General features: G+C 38.2%; 1 protein-coding gene across 1 annotated transcript; it reads right to left on the minus strand.

Annotated features, from left to right (window-relative positions):
- Positions 1–25: 25 nt before the first annotated feature.
- Positions 26–1,186, minus strand: il4 (interleukin 4). Its single transcript, XM_079630597.1, has 4 exons — positions 1,004–1,186; positions 864–911; positions 673–771; positions 26–146 (listed from the first exon to the last, which is right to left on the minus strand). Exons 1-4 carry the CDS (start codon positions 1,163–1,165, stop codon positions 42–44), a joined length of 414 nt encoding a protein of 137 aa, XP_079486723.1. The 5' UTR covers positions 1,166–1,186; the 3' UTR covers positions 26–41.
- Positions 1,187–14,682: the final 13,496 nt, after the last annotated feature.

A 14,682-nucleotide genomic window follows, 5' to 3' on the forward strand; every position in this document is an offset into this window, starting at 1 on the left:
TGAGCAAATACAAAAATATAGCATAAGCAGTAAGTCTAAGGTCATTTCACATGTACATTATTGCGTAGTTGGCAGCATTTTTTGATTTTTGTGAGAAATTCCTTCATTGGATGTTTGACTGATGCTGGAACGCTACAGTTTTGGTGCTGTGGAGAAAAACAAACACATTCAGTTATATTAGATTACATTGAGCCTTTTTCTTTAAGCAGTCAAAAATAAGTATATCTACAGTGTGGGCATAGTTCATACTTTGCACTGTAGAAAAAAATCAGTTGACCGAAAACGGTTGCCTTACAATTATTAAGTAATAAACTTCATGCGTTATTGAAAAGATTAAGTTATGTGAACTTGACGACAAATTCCTCATAACTTAATTTTTTCAATTATGCATGAAGTCTGTTTACTTAATAATCGTCAACTGATCACTTTTTACAGAATTCTTAATTAAGCTCCATTTGGTGCTACCGTACGGGCAGAAAGAATACCGATTATTGGTTATTTTTGTTCAATGGGAAAATCTATAGTCTGAGAATCATGCTAATACTATCAGCAAATAGCATTGGTTTAAGCAGAGTGCTACTTCAATAATATAGACACTGCATGGTAAGGGTTATAAATATGATCTGTTGTTTATCATCTAATTCAATGAATGAATATTGGGCGATGACTTACCCCGGTGATTATGGCATAGGCATACAGGTTCCTGTGTAGCACGGTCTGGTTTAGATGCGTGCTCTTCAGGACCATTGCTGCCCGGCAAAGGGTTTCCTTCTATGTAACCGACAAAGTCATTTAGAATCAGAATATTTTTACCATCATGAACAGTTCGTAAATACTATAGTTTGATGTAAAATTCAACTTACTGAGCAGCTTCCGCTTGGAAATGTGTCTGTCACGAATTGGTTAAGAATCTACGGAAGAAAGATTGAACGTTGTTAGACTTTTCGAATCTTTTTTTTTTTTTTGCCTCTTCAAGACCAAAATTATCGACTTTGATTCTTACCTTCTCTGACCTTTCTGAACGGTCTTGTAGGATCTTATCCACGTTCTCTATGGTTTCCATTAGGAGAATTTTCTCCACTTTAGGTTTGGATCCATTAACGGCTACAAGTGTCAGTGCCAAGAGCAGGAAAGTCCTCAAGCTTGGTTGCATGTTGATTCCCATGGAGGCGTCTAGATGCTGAGATGCAGGTCTTCATAGCTTCAGCGCTGATCAGTCAGTCTACTTATACTGTGTAGAGGATGTGATGCTGAGGTGATCTCCGCGATGAAGTTGATAACACGTCACAGCCTCACACACCCACCTCACAATCACTAATAGATTTCAGAGAATGTTGAATTCAAAAGAAGTAGAAATACACTTCTGTTACTAAGACCACTGGAGTCATCTGGCAGAACTTTTAATAAACCAAAGCTGTGATTTAATCCTATTAAAATAATCACTCTTACTTCAGAGTGTCGAAATGCACTATTTCTTAGTCATTTTCTTAAATTAGGAACTAATTCTGTCCAGTGTTTAGCAAGAGATTTCATTAATGGAACACGAGCAGTGATTGTCTCGGATTATTGCTGTCATACAGTCTCAATCCATTTGACCCTTTTTTTCCTTTTACACTAAGCAGAGACAGTGCATCAGACTGAATACAGTGATGCAAATGTTAAATAACTTTTTTTTTTTTTTTTTTTTACGTCCTCTGAAGACGCCACAAAACCACAACAGATGATTGATTAATCACGCTGTGCCAAGAAAAAGCTCGGTGAACTGCATGTAGGCTGCCTTATCTAGGTCAGATTTAGCACTTTCGGAAAGTAATGAAAGATATACGGTTTTATTTTCATGATGCCAATAATTTGATAAATTATTCATTTTTGTGGTTGCTGTTGCAATAACAAGTCTATCGGAAGTTCATATTGGTTTTCAGCTCGTAGTGTTTTTGGTGACACTTTATTTTACAGTGTCCCTGTTACACATCTTACTTGTGCTTACTATATTAATAACAACAGTAAATTATGCATAAGTACAAACAACTAACCCTAAACCAAACCTTAACCCTAATTAAATAAGTCCATGTTGTTGATTAATATTACCCCGTACTTACACTGTAACAATGTATTTATTTGATTTACTTTATTATTAATCCCCCAGGGGGGAATTTATAAATTATAAATAATATTTAGCATTGTCTGTTGATATTGGATATTTTGTTGATGGCTCTTAATTGTTTCCCCCTAATTTTAGATTTAGATTGTTTTCAGTCATTTGACACACACACAGAGTTAGCTATTATGGCAGTGTTGTTACTGTATTTTTTCTTTAATTACAAAAAAAATTAAATATGATGAAAACTTATACTTATACTAACTTATACTAATTCAACATTTTTAAATGTTGCCTTGACAACTAACTGAAAACAAGTGCTAAAATTCCTAAAACTAAAATAAAAATAAAGCTTATTTATAAACTTATAATTTCAAAATTAAAAAGAAAAAAAGAAAAAAAAAAACTGAAAAAAAAACGAATTAAAAATATGAATTAATGCTACAATTGTATATAAATAATACTAAATAACACTGGCTTAATGGCAAATATTTCATATTCTAAAGATTGAAAGCATTTTTTGTTTTGCTTGTAATGATTGTGTGGCGTTCATGCATAAAAATAACCTCAGTCTTTCTGATTATTTTTTCTATCCATCTGCATGTGTATGGTCTGGTCTCTTTTAATATTTATATGACAATAAATCTAAAAATATAGCATATCTGCAGGGGGTGCTGTCGCTCTATTATGTTCAGTTTGGCACCTGCTGGATAGTGTGAGATTCTCAACTCTAGAAAATTACAAAATGAAAGTTGGCGTCATTATTACATTAATTTAGAAACACTGAAGATGAGCGTAACACTGAAGCAGTAATCGGCATCAGTTTACAGTGGTTCAAACCTGAGTTTGGTCCCACGTTATATGAGGTGTTTTAACTTCCATAAAAATGTTAGGTACGATGTACTTATTGTAGGTTTAAGGGTGGGTTAAGGGGTAGAGGAAGGGTCACCAGTGTAATTATAGGTGTTATTACAGAAATAAGTTACATATGTAATTACATGCAGATGTATCTTTTTTAGATGCTTGTATACAATAAATGCATTGTCAAATTATTAATTTAAATGTTAGTACAGTAAGCCTATACAAAGTGGGTCCCTGAGTTTCTCTAAATACTTTGTTTTGTAAATGTATGATGATACAAAAACATTCACATTACACATATTTTACATTTTCATGGATGCTTTTATATTAACTCTTCAACTTGAGGAAAGTACAAGTCATTACGGTAGTCATGTCAAGGAGTTAACATCAAAGGGCAGCAAGTGAAAGTTTCACATTTTGTCACAAAAGTACAAGAGTTGAACCTTTATGAGAAGATCTTAGAAAGATCTTAGAAAGAGCTCTTAGAAAGTGCCTTAGTTGATCAGGCTCAGTGTGTCTTCAGGTCGCAAAGAAAGTAACTATCATCTTAAATGTAGTCTATTTTAATGTTTATTCATGAAATATGTAGTTATATCAGTCATGAAACTCTAGAGGGCGCAAGCTGATAGGTCCTTTACATGCAAGCGATCACATCATTACTACACGGCACAAGCTGATTGGCCTCTGCTGATCCTGCATGCAGCCAAAGAGAATGATTGCTCAACATTTAAATAGTCCGGTTCAGTGTTTGCTGTAAGCTAGTCCAGCATTGCGGTATCAGAGATCCTCTGAAACCCCCCCCCCCCCCCCCCCCCCCACCTCCCCCAGCTCCACCTGCCTCGATTTGCTATGGGATTTATGTCTATTTAAGCAGTACACTCTAAAAAATGCTGGGTTGTTTCAACCCAATTGTGGGTCAAATATGGACAAACCCAGCCGTTGGGTTAAATTGTTTGGGGTTTGTCCATATTTGACCCAAAATTGTGTAGCAGTCAATAATAATAAGAAGTAATAATCAACAGCAGCATAGCAGATGTAGTCCACCAAGACCAAATACATTAACATTGCCATATTGCATGTTGATTTGGAATACATACACACGTATGAACTAACCTGTGCTGTTCGTGATCAGTCTACAAGCTAAACTTGGGATCTTCATTCTAGTTTTACTCTATAGCTAAATGACCTGAATGAGTCTGTTTTAGAGTTAAACCGTGGTAGAGTAAGTGTACACCATTTGATGAAAACTGCATATCACACCATCAGGATTTGAACTATAAATCATATTTGTTAAAATGAGAGCACAGAGGAAATTCACACAGCACTTCTTTCACTGCACAATACGTGCGTTTCCATTTAAAACTTATAGCATTATTCATTTATACATTTTAAAAAAACTGTTCTAAGCCTGCATGACATTTGTTAAGCGGGAAACATAAGTGTCTGTGTGTATTTAATAACTGTCTATGTAAATAGGCTTCAGCATTTTTAGTCAGACGTGTATTACAGCTCTTGCTCAGATGTGGCTTTGCATTGTGATGCCTATCTCTGTTTCTAGAAATGCTCCGTGCAGTTTCCTGTGTGATCAGTGCTCTCTGCTGACTGTGCTCTCGGCCTAATAAGCGTTAGCATAAATGTTCATGTTGATTTATTTAATATGAAACACCTCTTTATTTATCCCAAGCAATAAAAAGGCAATGATATGATAAGATATGATCAAAAGAAATGATAAGAGAAAAAATGGAAACTGTTTTACAAGAATAACTCTGAATTTCCAAACCTGTGAAGTATGAACATTTTAAGATGTTCCGAAAGGGGGTTTTCGCATCAATGCCATAGAAGAACCAATTCTGGTTCCCCATAGAACCTTTGAGTGTTTTCTTATTAAAATAACCGTGTTTTTCTTAGTTTGAAGAAATATTTTTCACTATAAAGAACCTTTTGTGCAATAGAAAGGTTCCATGAATGTTACATGTTCTTCATGGAACCATCGATGCCAATTAAGAACCTTTATTTTTAGAAGTATGAGATCCTGGCCTTTTGTACCTCGCAAACGTGAATATAATATAAATGTATAAGCTGACAAAATAGTTGCCTTTCCAATTCATATTGTAATTATTATAATACACATGTACAGTACATACAGTGAACCCTCAACATATAGACGCTTAAATTACATTTCAATCAGACCATCGATGCTCACTGGTTTTCACAGTTCATTGTGGGACTTTTTGGAGAGCATTTCAGTGCAATGGAAGGATTTTGAGATCGAGATGGCCCCTAAATGACCCCCTTTTTTTGGAGCAGTCGTGTGCTAATGGTTAGCGAGTCTGACTGGTAACCCAAAGGTTGCTAGTTCAATTCGAGCACCGGCAGGAAATTACTGTGTGTGTGTGTGTGTGTTCACTACTCCTAATGTGTGCGCACTAACTTAAAATGCAGAGGACAAATTCTGAGTATGGGTTACCATATTTGGCCTTCTCATGTCACTTTCACTTTCTAAAATGACTGTCTCCCTGATTGATACACAAGGTCTCATTTGTTAACATCAGTGAATATGCATTCGCTAACATGAACTAAATAAGAGCAATATACACTATGGACAAAAGTATTACCTGACCACTACACCAACAGATACTTTACAGGTAATTGACATTGCATTCTAAATACATAGACATTAATTGGTCATCCCTTTGCAGCTATTACAGCTTTCTTTTATCTGGGAAGGCTTTCCAAGATTTTGGAATGTTTCTGTGGGATTTTTTTGCTCATTCATCCAGTAGAGCATTTGTGAGGTCAGGCACTGATGTTGGACGAGAAGGCCTTGCTCACGATCTCCATTCCAGTTCATCCCAGGGCTCTGTTTACACCACACCCAACGCTTGGTGATGTGAGGCTTGCATGCTGCCGCTCGGCCATGGACACCCATTCCACGACGCTCCCGTCGCACCCTTTTTGGGATGATAGTAATGCAAATGGAAGTTTGGAACTGTGGAATCGTCAACTTTTAGGCACTATACGCCTCAGCACCCGGTGATCCCGCTCTGTGACTTTACATGGTCTTCCGCTTCGTGGCTGAATTGCTGCTGTTGTAAAATGCTTCCACTTACCAATAATACCACTTACAGTTGACCGTGGAATATCTAGCAGGGATGAAATTTCATGAACGGACTTATTGCAAAGGTGGCATCCTATCACAGTCCCATGCTTGAATTCACTGAGCTCTTCAGAACGACCCATCTTTTCACAAATGTTTGTTTCTGTCAGGACCACTATCGTCAAATACGATTGACAATTAGCATACAGTTTGGATTGGCGGTATGGTTCTGTTCTGGGCGAGAACTCCCTGAACTTCCATGCAGCCTAGCATGGATAAGAGCAGCAATAACCCGCCTTAGACGGTAAACGGAACAGAACCAACATGAATGTATCTAAATAATTAATTCAAGATTTTTAAGTACAACATAATTCGAGAATTTATTCTGATTCAAGGGGGATTAGAATGCCAAATCCTGACTGACGAGAGGTGGAGCTGGGGATGGAGGAGGGTAATTCGCTCCTGAGAAACATGATAGCTGCTGATAATACTGAAGGAGCTTATATATGTATACAGTGATAGGCGTCGTATTTCTATAGGTAGACGTGTATCAGCTGACAGTCAGCTGTGAGCTTGACTAACGTGACCTGCCAGAACTGACGCTACGCTTGATTTAACTGCAGATTGCATGGCTAGCTGCTTGATTTTGAACATGGGAATGGGTCTGATTGAAACGCATGAATTCAAGAATTAAGGTGTGTCCCAATACGTTTGTCCATATACCTGTAGTATATGTTTTAAAGCATTTATTAATATGTTAACATTAGTGCAAATCTAATTGTTCATTGTTTGTTCATGTTAACTAATATAGTAAGCTAGTGTCAACAAATAAAACCTTACTGTGAAGTGTTATCATATTTACAATGAAGAGACAATCATGCATTTTAAAAGTGCAATGCTATGGCCTTTCAACATCAGCCAACCATACAGACCTGAAGAGAGCACTGGTGCTGTGGATGAACTGAGCATTACTTTCCATGGCTGTATAGTGCTCTCTAGTGGCACTGATGGAGAGGTGCTCTGGCTCACTGAAGAAGAAAAAAGAAAAGCTCTCGGCAATTGGCCGAACAGCTAAAACGCCTCCCGATGACCTGACAGGTTCAATTCAGTCAAGCAACAACTACAAAAGAAGGTTGCCTGCAGCTGACATTCATGCACAATACTGTCAAGCTGGATATGACAAATTTGTTGTGCTTTGTTATTTATAGGTGTGAACCACAACATCTTCCTGAGCAGTTTTAGTTCCGTGTTGTACGTGCAATTTACTGACCCCAAGTTTATTATGAGTATGTGATTTCTGCCCACATGATAAGATGAAGCATACGATCCAGAACGTCATCCTCTCACAAAGTCACTGACGCAAATCGATGTTCCTTCACGACCTCTGCGGTTTAGGACTGACAAGCACTTTTCCAGCCCTTCACATTCTCTGTCCCTCAGTGGTGGAATGACCGTCCAGCCATTTCATCACGCTTTACGTAAGACTACAGTTTACTTTTCACAGCTCTGAAACAACCTAAGACTAAGAATTTTCATTCTGGAAACTTGAAGTTACTCTCGCCAGTTTTTGCATCTCTATGCTAGCTTGAAAACTTGTAGCTTTGTCGACTTATCAATGTGAATATGCAGTGTCCCTTTTAATATAAACATCATAATATATAAACAATATACAGTATGAATCACAATCATGGACTTACTTTATATTGAGTATCTTAAACTACTACACTGTAAAACAAAAGTTGCTTCATTCAATTTTGAAGTACAATCAACTTGGATGTTTAAGTCATTTAAACTTAAATTACATTAAACTGACTTAAAATCTTGTATAACTTGCAAAAAAGTTGAAAATTGCTTAACTTTGAGTTAAACCAAAGTAAAAACATAAGTTGTCTTAACTTATTGGTCATATAATTTATTACAGTTTATGTACTAACATTTTAATTTATCCTTAATCCAATGGTTTTTTAATTTATTTTTATTTTACGGTTTAAAAAATACCGGAATGTAATTATGGAATTACTGGAATTGTTGACCTTTGACCTTCCCTTACCCCTTAACCCACCCTTAAACCTAACCAGACCACCAAACCTGTAACTAACCTTACCCGTATCCCACATCAATAGCAGCACGAGTGCTTTGCTAAACAACATAATCACAATAAGTGCATAATGCATACGTACAGTAAGTTAATAGTAAAGACACCTATAAGTGGGACCCAATTCATTTGTTACAGTATTTAGTAATCTACATTAACGTTAATCCATTGTCAGTGCATGTTAGCTCAGGTCCATTAAATATTGACAGATACGACTTTTGATTTTAATAATACATTAGTAAATGTTGAAATGAACATTAATGAACCATTAAGCATTTATTAACATAATTAATGTTTTAGAAGTACTTTTGATTAATTCATGTCAACTAATGTAGTTAACATTCATTTCAAAAAGTACAGTACTTGTTTATTGGAATGTTCATGATTTGCTTGTCTTAAATGTCATAAAATTTAAGTCTACAATGTCTAAGGTCGAAAATGTGAGTCATATCTTAGTGTTCGTGTTCAGTGATTCCTCTCTGGTAAGCTTTTTTTCTCCCATGCGAAAGAGCGCAATGGCAGCATGGGTTTGAAGTTACCGTGTTACGCGTATCACCTCACCATCTCTGTTATATGCAATATGCTTGCCCTTGACAACGTTCAAAAACAGTGTCAACCGCTACCTCAAGTGACACTCACGCTTATGTTGTCATGGCCCACAAAGTCTCCAGGGGCTGGAGAAAATGAAGCCGGGGAAGTTCAGCTGGTACGGATGAGTCGGATTATTCCTTTTTTTAATGGAATGATGGATTTCTCCGATCACATTCCACATTGACCTCAAGATCAAAAATGTGTAATGCTGCCCACTGACTTGACATCAACGATAATGAAATATTATGGTTGTGATAAATTACACGAGAGGATTGTGCTGAACAATGCAGATCTGGAAAATATATATATGTATATACACAGTATATGTACAGTATACACATACACACACACTGTAAAAAGTGTGGCTGCGATTAGTTATAACAACTTAAAATTTGTTGAGATAACTTGAATATCCATCTTAACTAAACTAAACTAAAGTTAACTAAACTTAATATTTTAAGTCAAGCATGAACACATATACTTTTTAAAGTTGAAACAATGTTGGATTTTAAGTTGTGATAAATAATCGCAGCAATTTTTTTTACAGTGCAGTGTATATATATATATACTGTGTGTGTGTGTGTGTGTGTGTGTATATATATATACAGTATGTATGTATATATATATATATATATCACACACACACACACACACACATTGATAACTACATTATGAGGACTCCATAGGCGTAATGGTTTCTATACTGTACAAACTGTATATTCTATCCCCTTACACTGCCCCTATCCCTAAACCTACCCATCACAGGAGACATTTTGCATTTTTACATTTTTAATAAAACATTGTTTTTATAATTTGAATTACGAGGACTCATGAAATGTCATCTAAACCATGTGTAAGTTGTAATACCAGTGTAATACACATGTCATTATACAAATTTGTGTCCTCATAAAACACACACACACACACACACACACACACACACACACACACACACACACACACACACACACACACACACACACACACACACACACACACAGTATATATATATATATATATATATATATATATATATATATATATATATATATATATATATATGTGTACAATATATATACGTTGTATGTGTGTGTGTGTATACACACACATACACAAACAAAATTAGTATGACCATAGGTTGCTTGGTTTCTGTAGTAGCGTAGAACCACATAGGGTGAATTCCACTAAATAGAGAGGGCTGACTTGTAATCTTTTTTTTCTTTTCTTTTTTACCAACTGATGGTGTTAAGACAAGACAAATATAGAAGACATGTAGACTCATCATGCTGATCACCTGAAATGAGTCAGTTCTATTTCCCATATTCATTTGAAGTGATTAAAAATGCAACTTTGCAACCTCATAAAAATGTGCTGACTCTAGGCTATTATATTTTAAAAATAATAATAATAATTACGTATGACCCAAGCATAATCAATTTTCTAAGCAATATTCAAATTGCCATATTGTAAAGTAAAGCCTAACAAGTTGTTTTTAGCAGGGCGGGGGTTTTTTCTTCAAGTATACTATTTTGATATGCAAAACTTGTATCTAAACTAGCTGTTGTGCAGCTAAATTACAATTACCTTCATTAATTACTCACCTTCATGTCATTCAAAACCTGTAAGACTTTCATTCATCTTCTGAACACAAATAAAGATCTTTTTGATGAAATCTGAGTGATCTCTGTCCCTCCATTGACAGCTATGCAACTGACACTTTGACGCTTTAAATTTTCTGGAGAGACTCGGTCGCTTTATGACAGATCGAGGCTTTTATTCACATATAAACAATGATCAACGAACACATCAGTTGTGGTAAACAGAAGCTCAAGTGTGTTCGCTTGACATGTGAGAACCAATGAGGTTCATTCTCGAGTTACGCAGCACGTCTGAGCTTCAGCAAGAACCAATGAAGTTCATTCTTGTGTTACGCACAGTGTTCGGGAAGTTACTTTTAAAAAGTAGTGTTTGCTCGTTACTCGTTACTTCTTAAAAAAGTAATCCATTACTTTACTTAGTTACCCACTTTGGAAAGTAACTTTTTACGTTACTCGTTACTTTTACGTTTTATTTATGTTGCTTGAGTTTGGGCAGAACCCAATATCTGTTCCTAAATATGTAGGCCTACATAAAGTTCTACTATGAACTCTACTTATTAAAAACTAGAAGAATTTTTTTTTTTAAAAAGAGATTTTAAAATTGACCATATATATATATATATATACACTAGATGTCGCATTACAGATATTCGTTCCAATGAACCGCCGTAGCCAAGGCGACATCTAGTGTATACATCTATGCACCAGTCTGCGCACACGTCACACACCAGGATGCGCTCACGCCCTCAGATCATTTGGACGTGGCTGTGTTACAAGAGGTAAAAACTATATAAATACTGTTAGTTTTCTCACACAAACCGCTCGTTTCGTGTCTTAGGCCATCAATGTGTACTTACATTTACGAGTCATTAAATCATGTTTAATTTGGACTTCTCTGTGCATACCCTTTGAGGTGGACCCCATAGACCTGCATGATATGACTGTCAGACAAGAACGGTTTGACCTAAAAATATCAGGTAAGCTAAAACATATAAAAAATGTATTTCAAAGTGAACTATCCCTTTAAAGAAAGGCTTTCTACAAAAACAGACTTAATGAAGTGGTCAAAATCATGTCTGCCCACTCCATTTGTCTCCCGATCGCGCATCTTATAATCCTACTCATGCTTTTCACTTTTCATATAATCAAAATAGATGAAATAAAAAAAAACTATTATTTTATTTAAACATAAATATGAAACTAAATCGTTTTCTTTAATAACTAGGCTACAACACGTAGGCCTATTAGACTACAGTACAGAGAAATGTAATGTCGGAGCAGGATTTGAGTGAACGCTGTCTTTGAGTATGTGGGGGAGAGGTACGATTTTCGAACAATCATTGAATATTATTTTTGCTTGATATGCCAATCCTTAATATTTGGTGTTTTAAATGCCAACCCGTTTTCATCCGGTGGGTAGTATTACTTTTGGTTTGCACAGTGAATTGACTGCTCTGCTTCCAGCCTGTCACGTAGACCGCGTGGAGCTTGTGACTATTGCAATCGCGCAGCTGAGAAGACAGTGTCACTGTCAAATCTGTTCCTGGGAAAAGTAACGTCGTGGCGAATTGTAAAAGTAACTACGTTTCGTTACCAAATTTTCAGTAGTAGCGCGTTACACTACTTTTTACCCGAAAAAGTAGAAAAAGTAAGTTACTGTTGTGTTACACACAACACTGGTTACGCAGCACGTTCGAGCTTCAGCAAGAGCCAATGAGGTTCATTCTTGTGTTACGCAGCACGTTCGAGCTTCAGCAAGAGCCAATGAGGTTCATTCTTGTGTTACGCAGCACGTTCGAGCTTCAGCAAGAGCCAATGAGGTTCATTCTTGTGTTACGCAGCACATTTGAGCTTCAGCAAGAACCAATGAGGTTCATTCTTGTGTTACGCAGCACGTTCGAGCTTCAGCAAGAGCCAATGAGGTTCATTCTCGTGTTACGCAGCACGTTCGAGCTTCAGCAAGAGCCAATGAGGTTCATTCTTGTTACGCAGCACGTTTGAGTTTCAGCAAGAGCCAATGAGGTTAATTCTCGTGTTACGCAGCACGTTCGAGCTTCAGCAAGAGCCAATTAGGTTCATTTTTGTGTTACGCAGCACATTTGAGCTTCAGCAAGAGCCAATGAGGTTCATTCTTGTGTTACGCAGCACGTTTGAGCTTCAGCAAGAGCCAATGAGGTTCATTCTTGTGTTACGCAGCACGTTTGAGCTTCAGCAAGAGCCAATGAGGTTCATTCTTGTGTTACGCAGCACGTTTGAGCTTCAGCAAGAGCCAATGAGGTTCATTCTTGTGTTACGCAGCACGTTCGAGCTTCAGCAAGAGCCAATGAGGTTCATTCTCGTGTTACGCAGCACGTTCTAGCTTCAGCAAGAGCCAATGAGGTTCATTCTCGTGTTACGCAGCACGTTCGAGCTTCAGCAAGAGCCAATGAGGTTCATTCTTGTGTTACGCAGCACGTTTGAGCTTCAGCAAGAGCCAATGAGGTTCATTCTCGTGTTACGCAGCACGTTCGAGCTTCAGCAAGAGCCAATAAGGTTCATTCTCGTGTTACGCAGCACGTTCGAGCTTCAGCAAGAGCCAATGAGGTTCATTCTTGTGTTACGCAGCACGTTCGAGCTTCAGCAAGAGCCAATGAGGTTCATCCTTGTGTTACGCAGCATGTTCGAGCTTCAGCAAGAGCCAATGAGGTTCATTCTTGTGTTACGCAGCACGTTCGAGCTTCAGCAAGAGCCAATGAGGTTCATTCTCGTGTTACGCAGCACGTTCGAGCTTCAGCAAGAGCCAATGAGGTTCATTCTCGTGTTACGCAGCACGTTCGAGCTTCAGCAAGAGCCAATGAGGTTCATTCTTGTGTTACGCATCACGTTCGAGCTTCAGCAAGAGCCAATGAGGTTCATTCTCGTGTTACGCAGCACGTTCGAGCTTCAGCAAGAGCCAATGAGGTTCATTCTCGTGTTACACAGCACGTTCGAGCTTCAGCAAGAGCCAATGAGGTTCATTCTCGTGTTACGCAGCACGTTCGAGCTTCAGCAAGAGCCAATGAGGTTCATCCTTGTGTTACGCAGCACGTTCGAGCTTCAGCAAGAGCCAATGAGGTTCATTCTTGTGTTACGCAGCACGTTTGAGCTTCAGCAAGAGCCAATGAGGTTCATTCTCGTGTTACGCAGCACGTTCGAGCTTCAGCAAGAGCCAATGAGGTTCATTCTCGTGTTACGCAGCACGTTCGAGCTTCAGCAAGAGCCAATGAGGTTCATTCTTGTGTTACGCAGCACGTTTGAGCTTCAGCAAGAGCCAATGAGGTTCATTCTCGTGTTACGCAGCACGTTCGAGCTTCAGCAAGAGCCAATGAGGTTCATTCTCGTGTTACGCAGCACGTTTGAGCTTCAGCAAGAGCCAATGAGGTTCATTCTCGTGTTACGCAGCACGTTCGAGCTTCAGCAAGAGCCAATCAGGTTCATTCTTGTGTTACGCAGCACATTTGAGCTTCAGCAAGAGCCAATGAGGTTCATCCTTGTGTTACGCAGCACATTTGAGCTTCAGCAAGAGCCAATGAGGTTCATTTTTGTTACGCAGCACGTTTGAGCTTTAGCAAGAGCCAATGAGGTTCATTCTTGTGTTACGCAGCACGCTTGAGCTTCAGAAAGAGCCAATGAGGTTCATTCTTGTGTTACGCAGCACATTTGAGCTTCAGCAAGAGCCAATCAGGTTCATTCTTGTGTTACGCAGCACATTTGAGCTTCAGCAAGAGCCAATGAGGTTCATTCTCGTGTTACGCAGCACGTTCGAGCTTCAGCAAGAGCCAATGAGGTTCATTCTTGTGTTACGCATCACGTTCGAGCTTCAGCAAATGCCAATCAGGTTCATTCTTGTTACGCAGCACATTTGAGCTTCAGCAAGAGCCAATGAGGTTCATTTTTGTGTTACGCAGCACATTTGAGCTTCAGCAAGAGCCAATGAGGTTAATTCTCGTGTTACGCAGCACATTTGAGCTTCAGCAAGAGCCAATGAGGTTCATTCTTGTGTTACGCAGCACGTTCGAGCTTCAGCAAGAGCCAATGAGGTTCATTCTCGTGTTTAGCATCATGTTCGAGCTTCAGCAAGAGCCAATGAGGTTCATTCTTGTGTTACGCATCACGTTCGAGCTTCAGAAAGAGCCAATGAGGTTCATTCTCGTGTTACGCATCACGTTCGAGCTTCAGCAAATGCCAATCAGGTTCATTCTTGTTACGCAGCACATTTGAGCTTCAGCAAGAGCCAATGAGGTTCATTTTTGTGTTACGCAGCACATTTGAGCTTCAGCAAGAGCCAATGAGGTTCATTCTCGTGTTACGCAGCACGTTCGAG

The sequence above is a fragment of the Phoxinus phoxinus genome (assembly GCF_949152265.1).
Source record: "Phoxinus phoxinus genome assembly, chromosome: 12".
NCBI classification, from domain to species: Eukaryota; Metazoa; Chordata; class Actinopteri; order Cypriniformes; family Leuciscidae; genus Phoxinus; species Phoxinus phoxinus.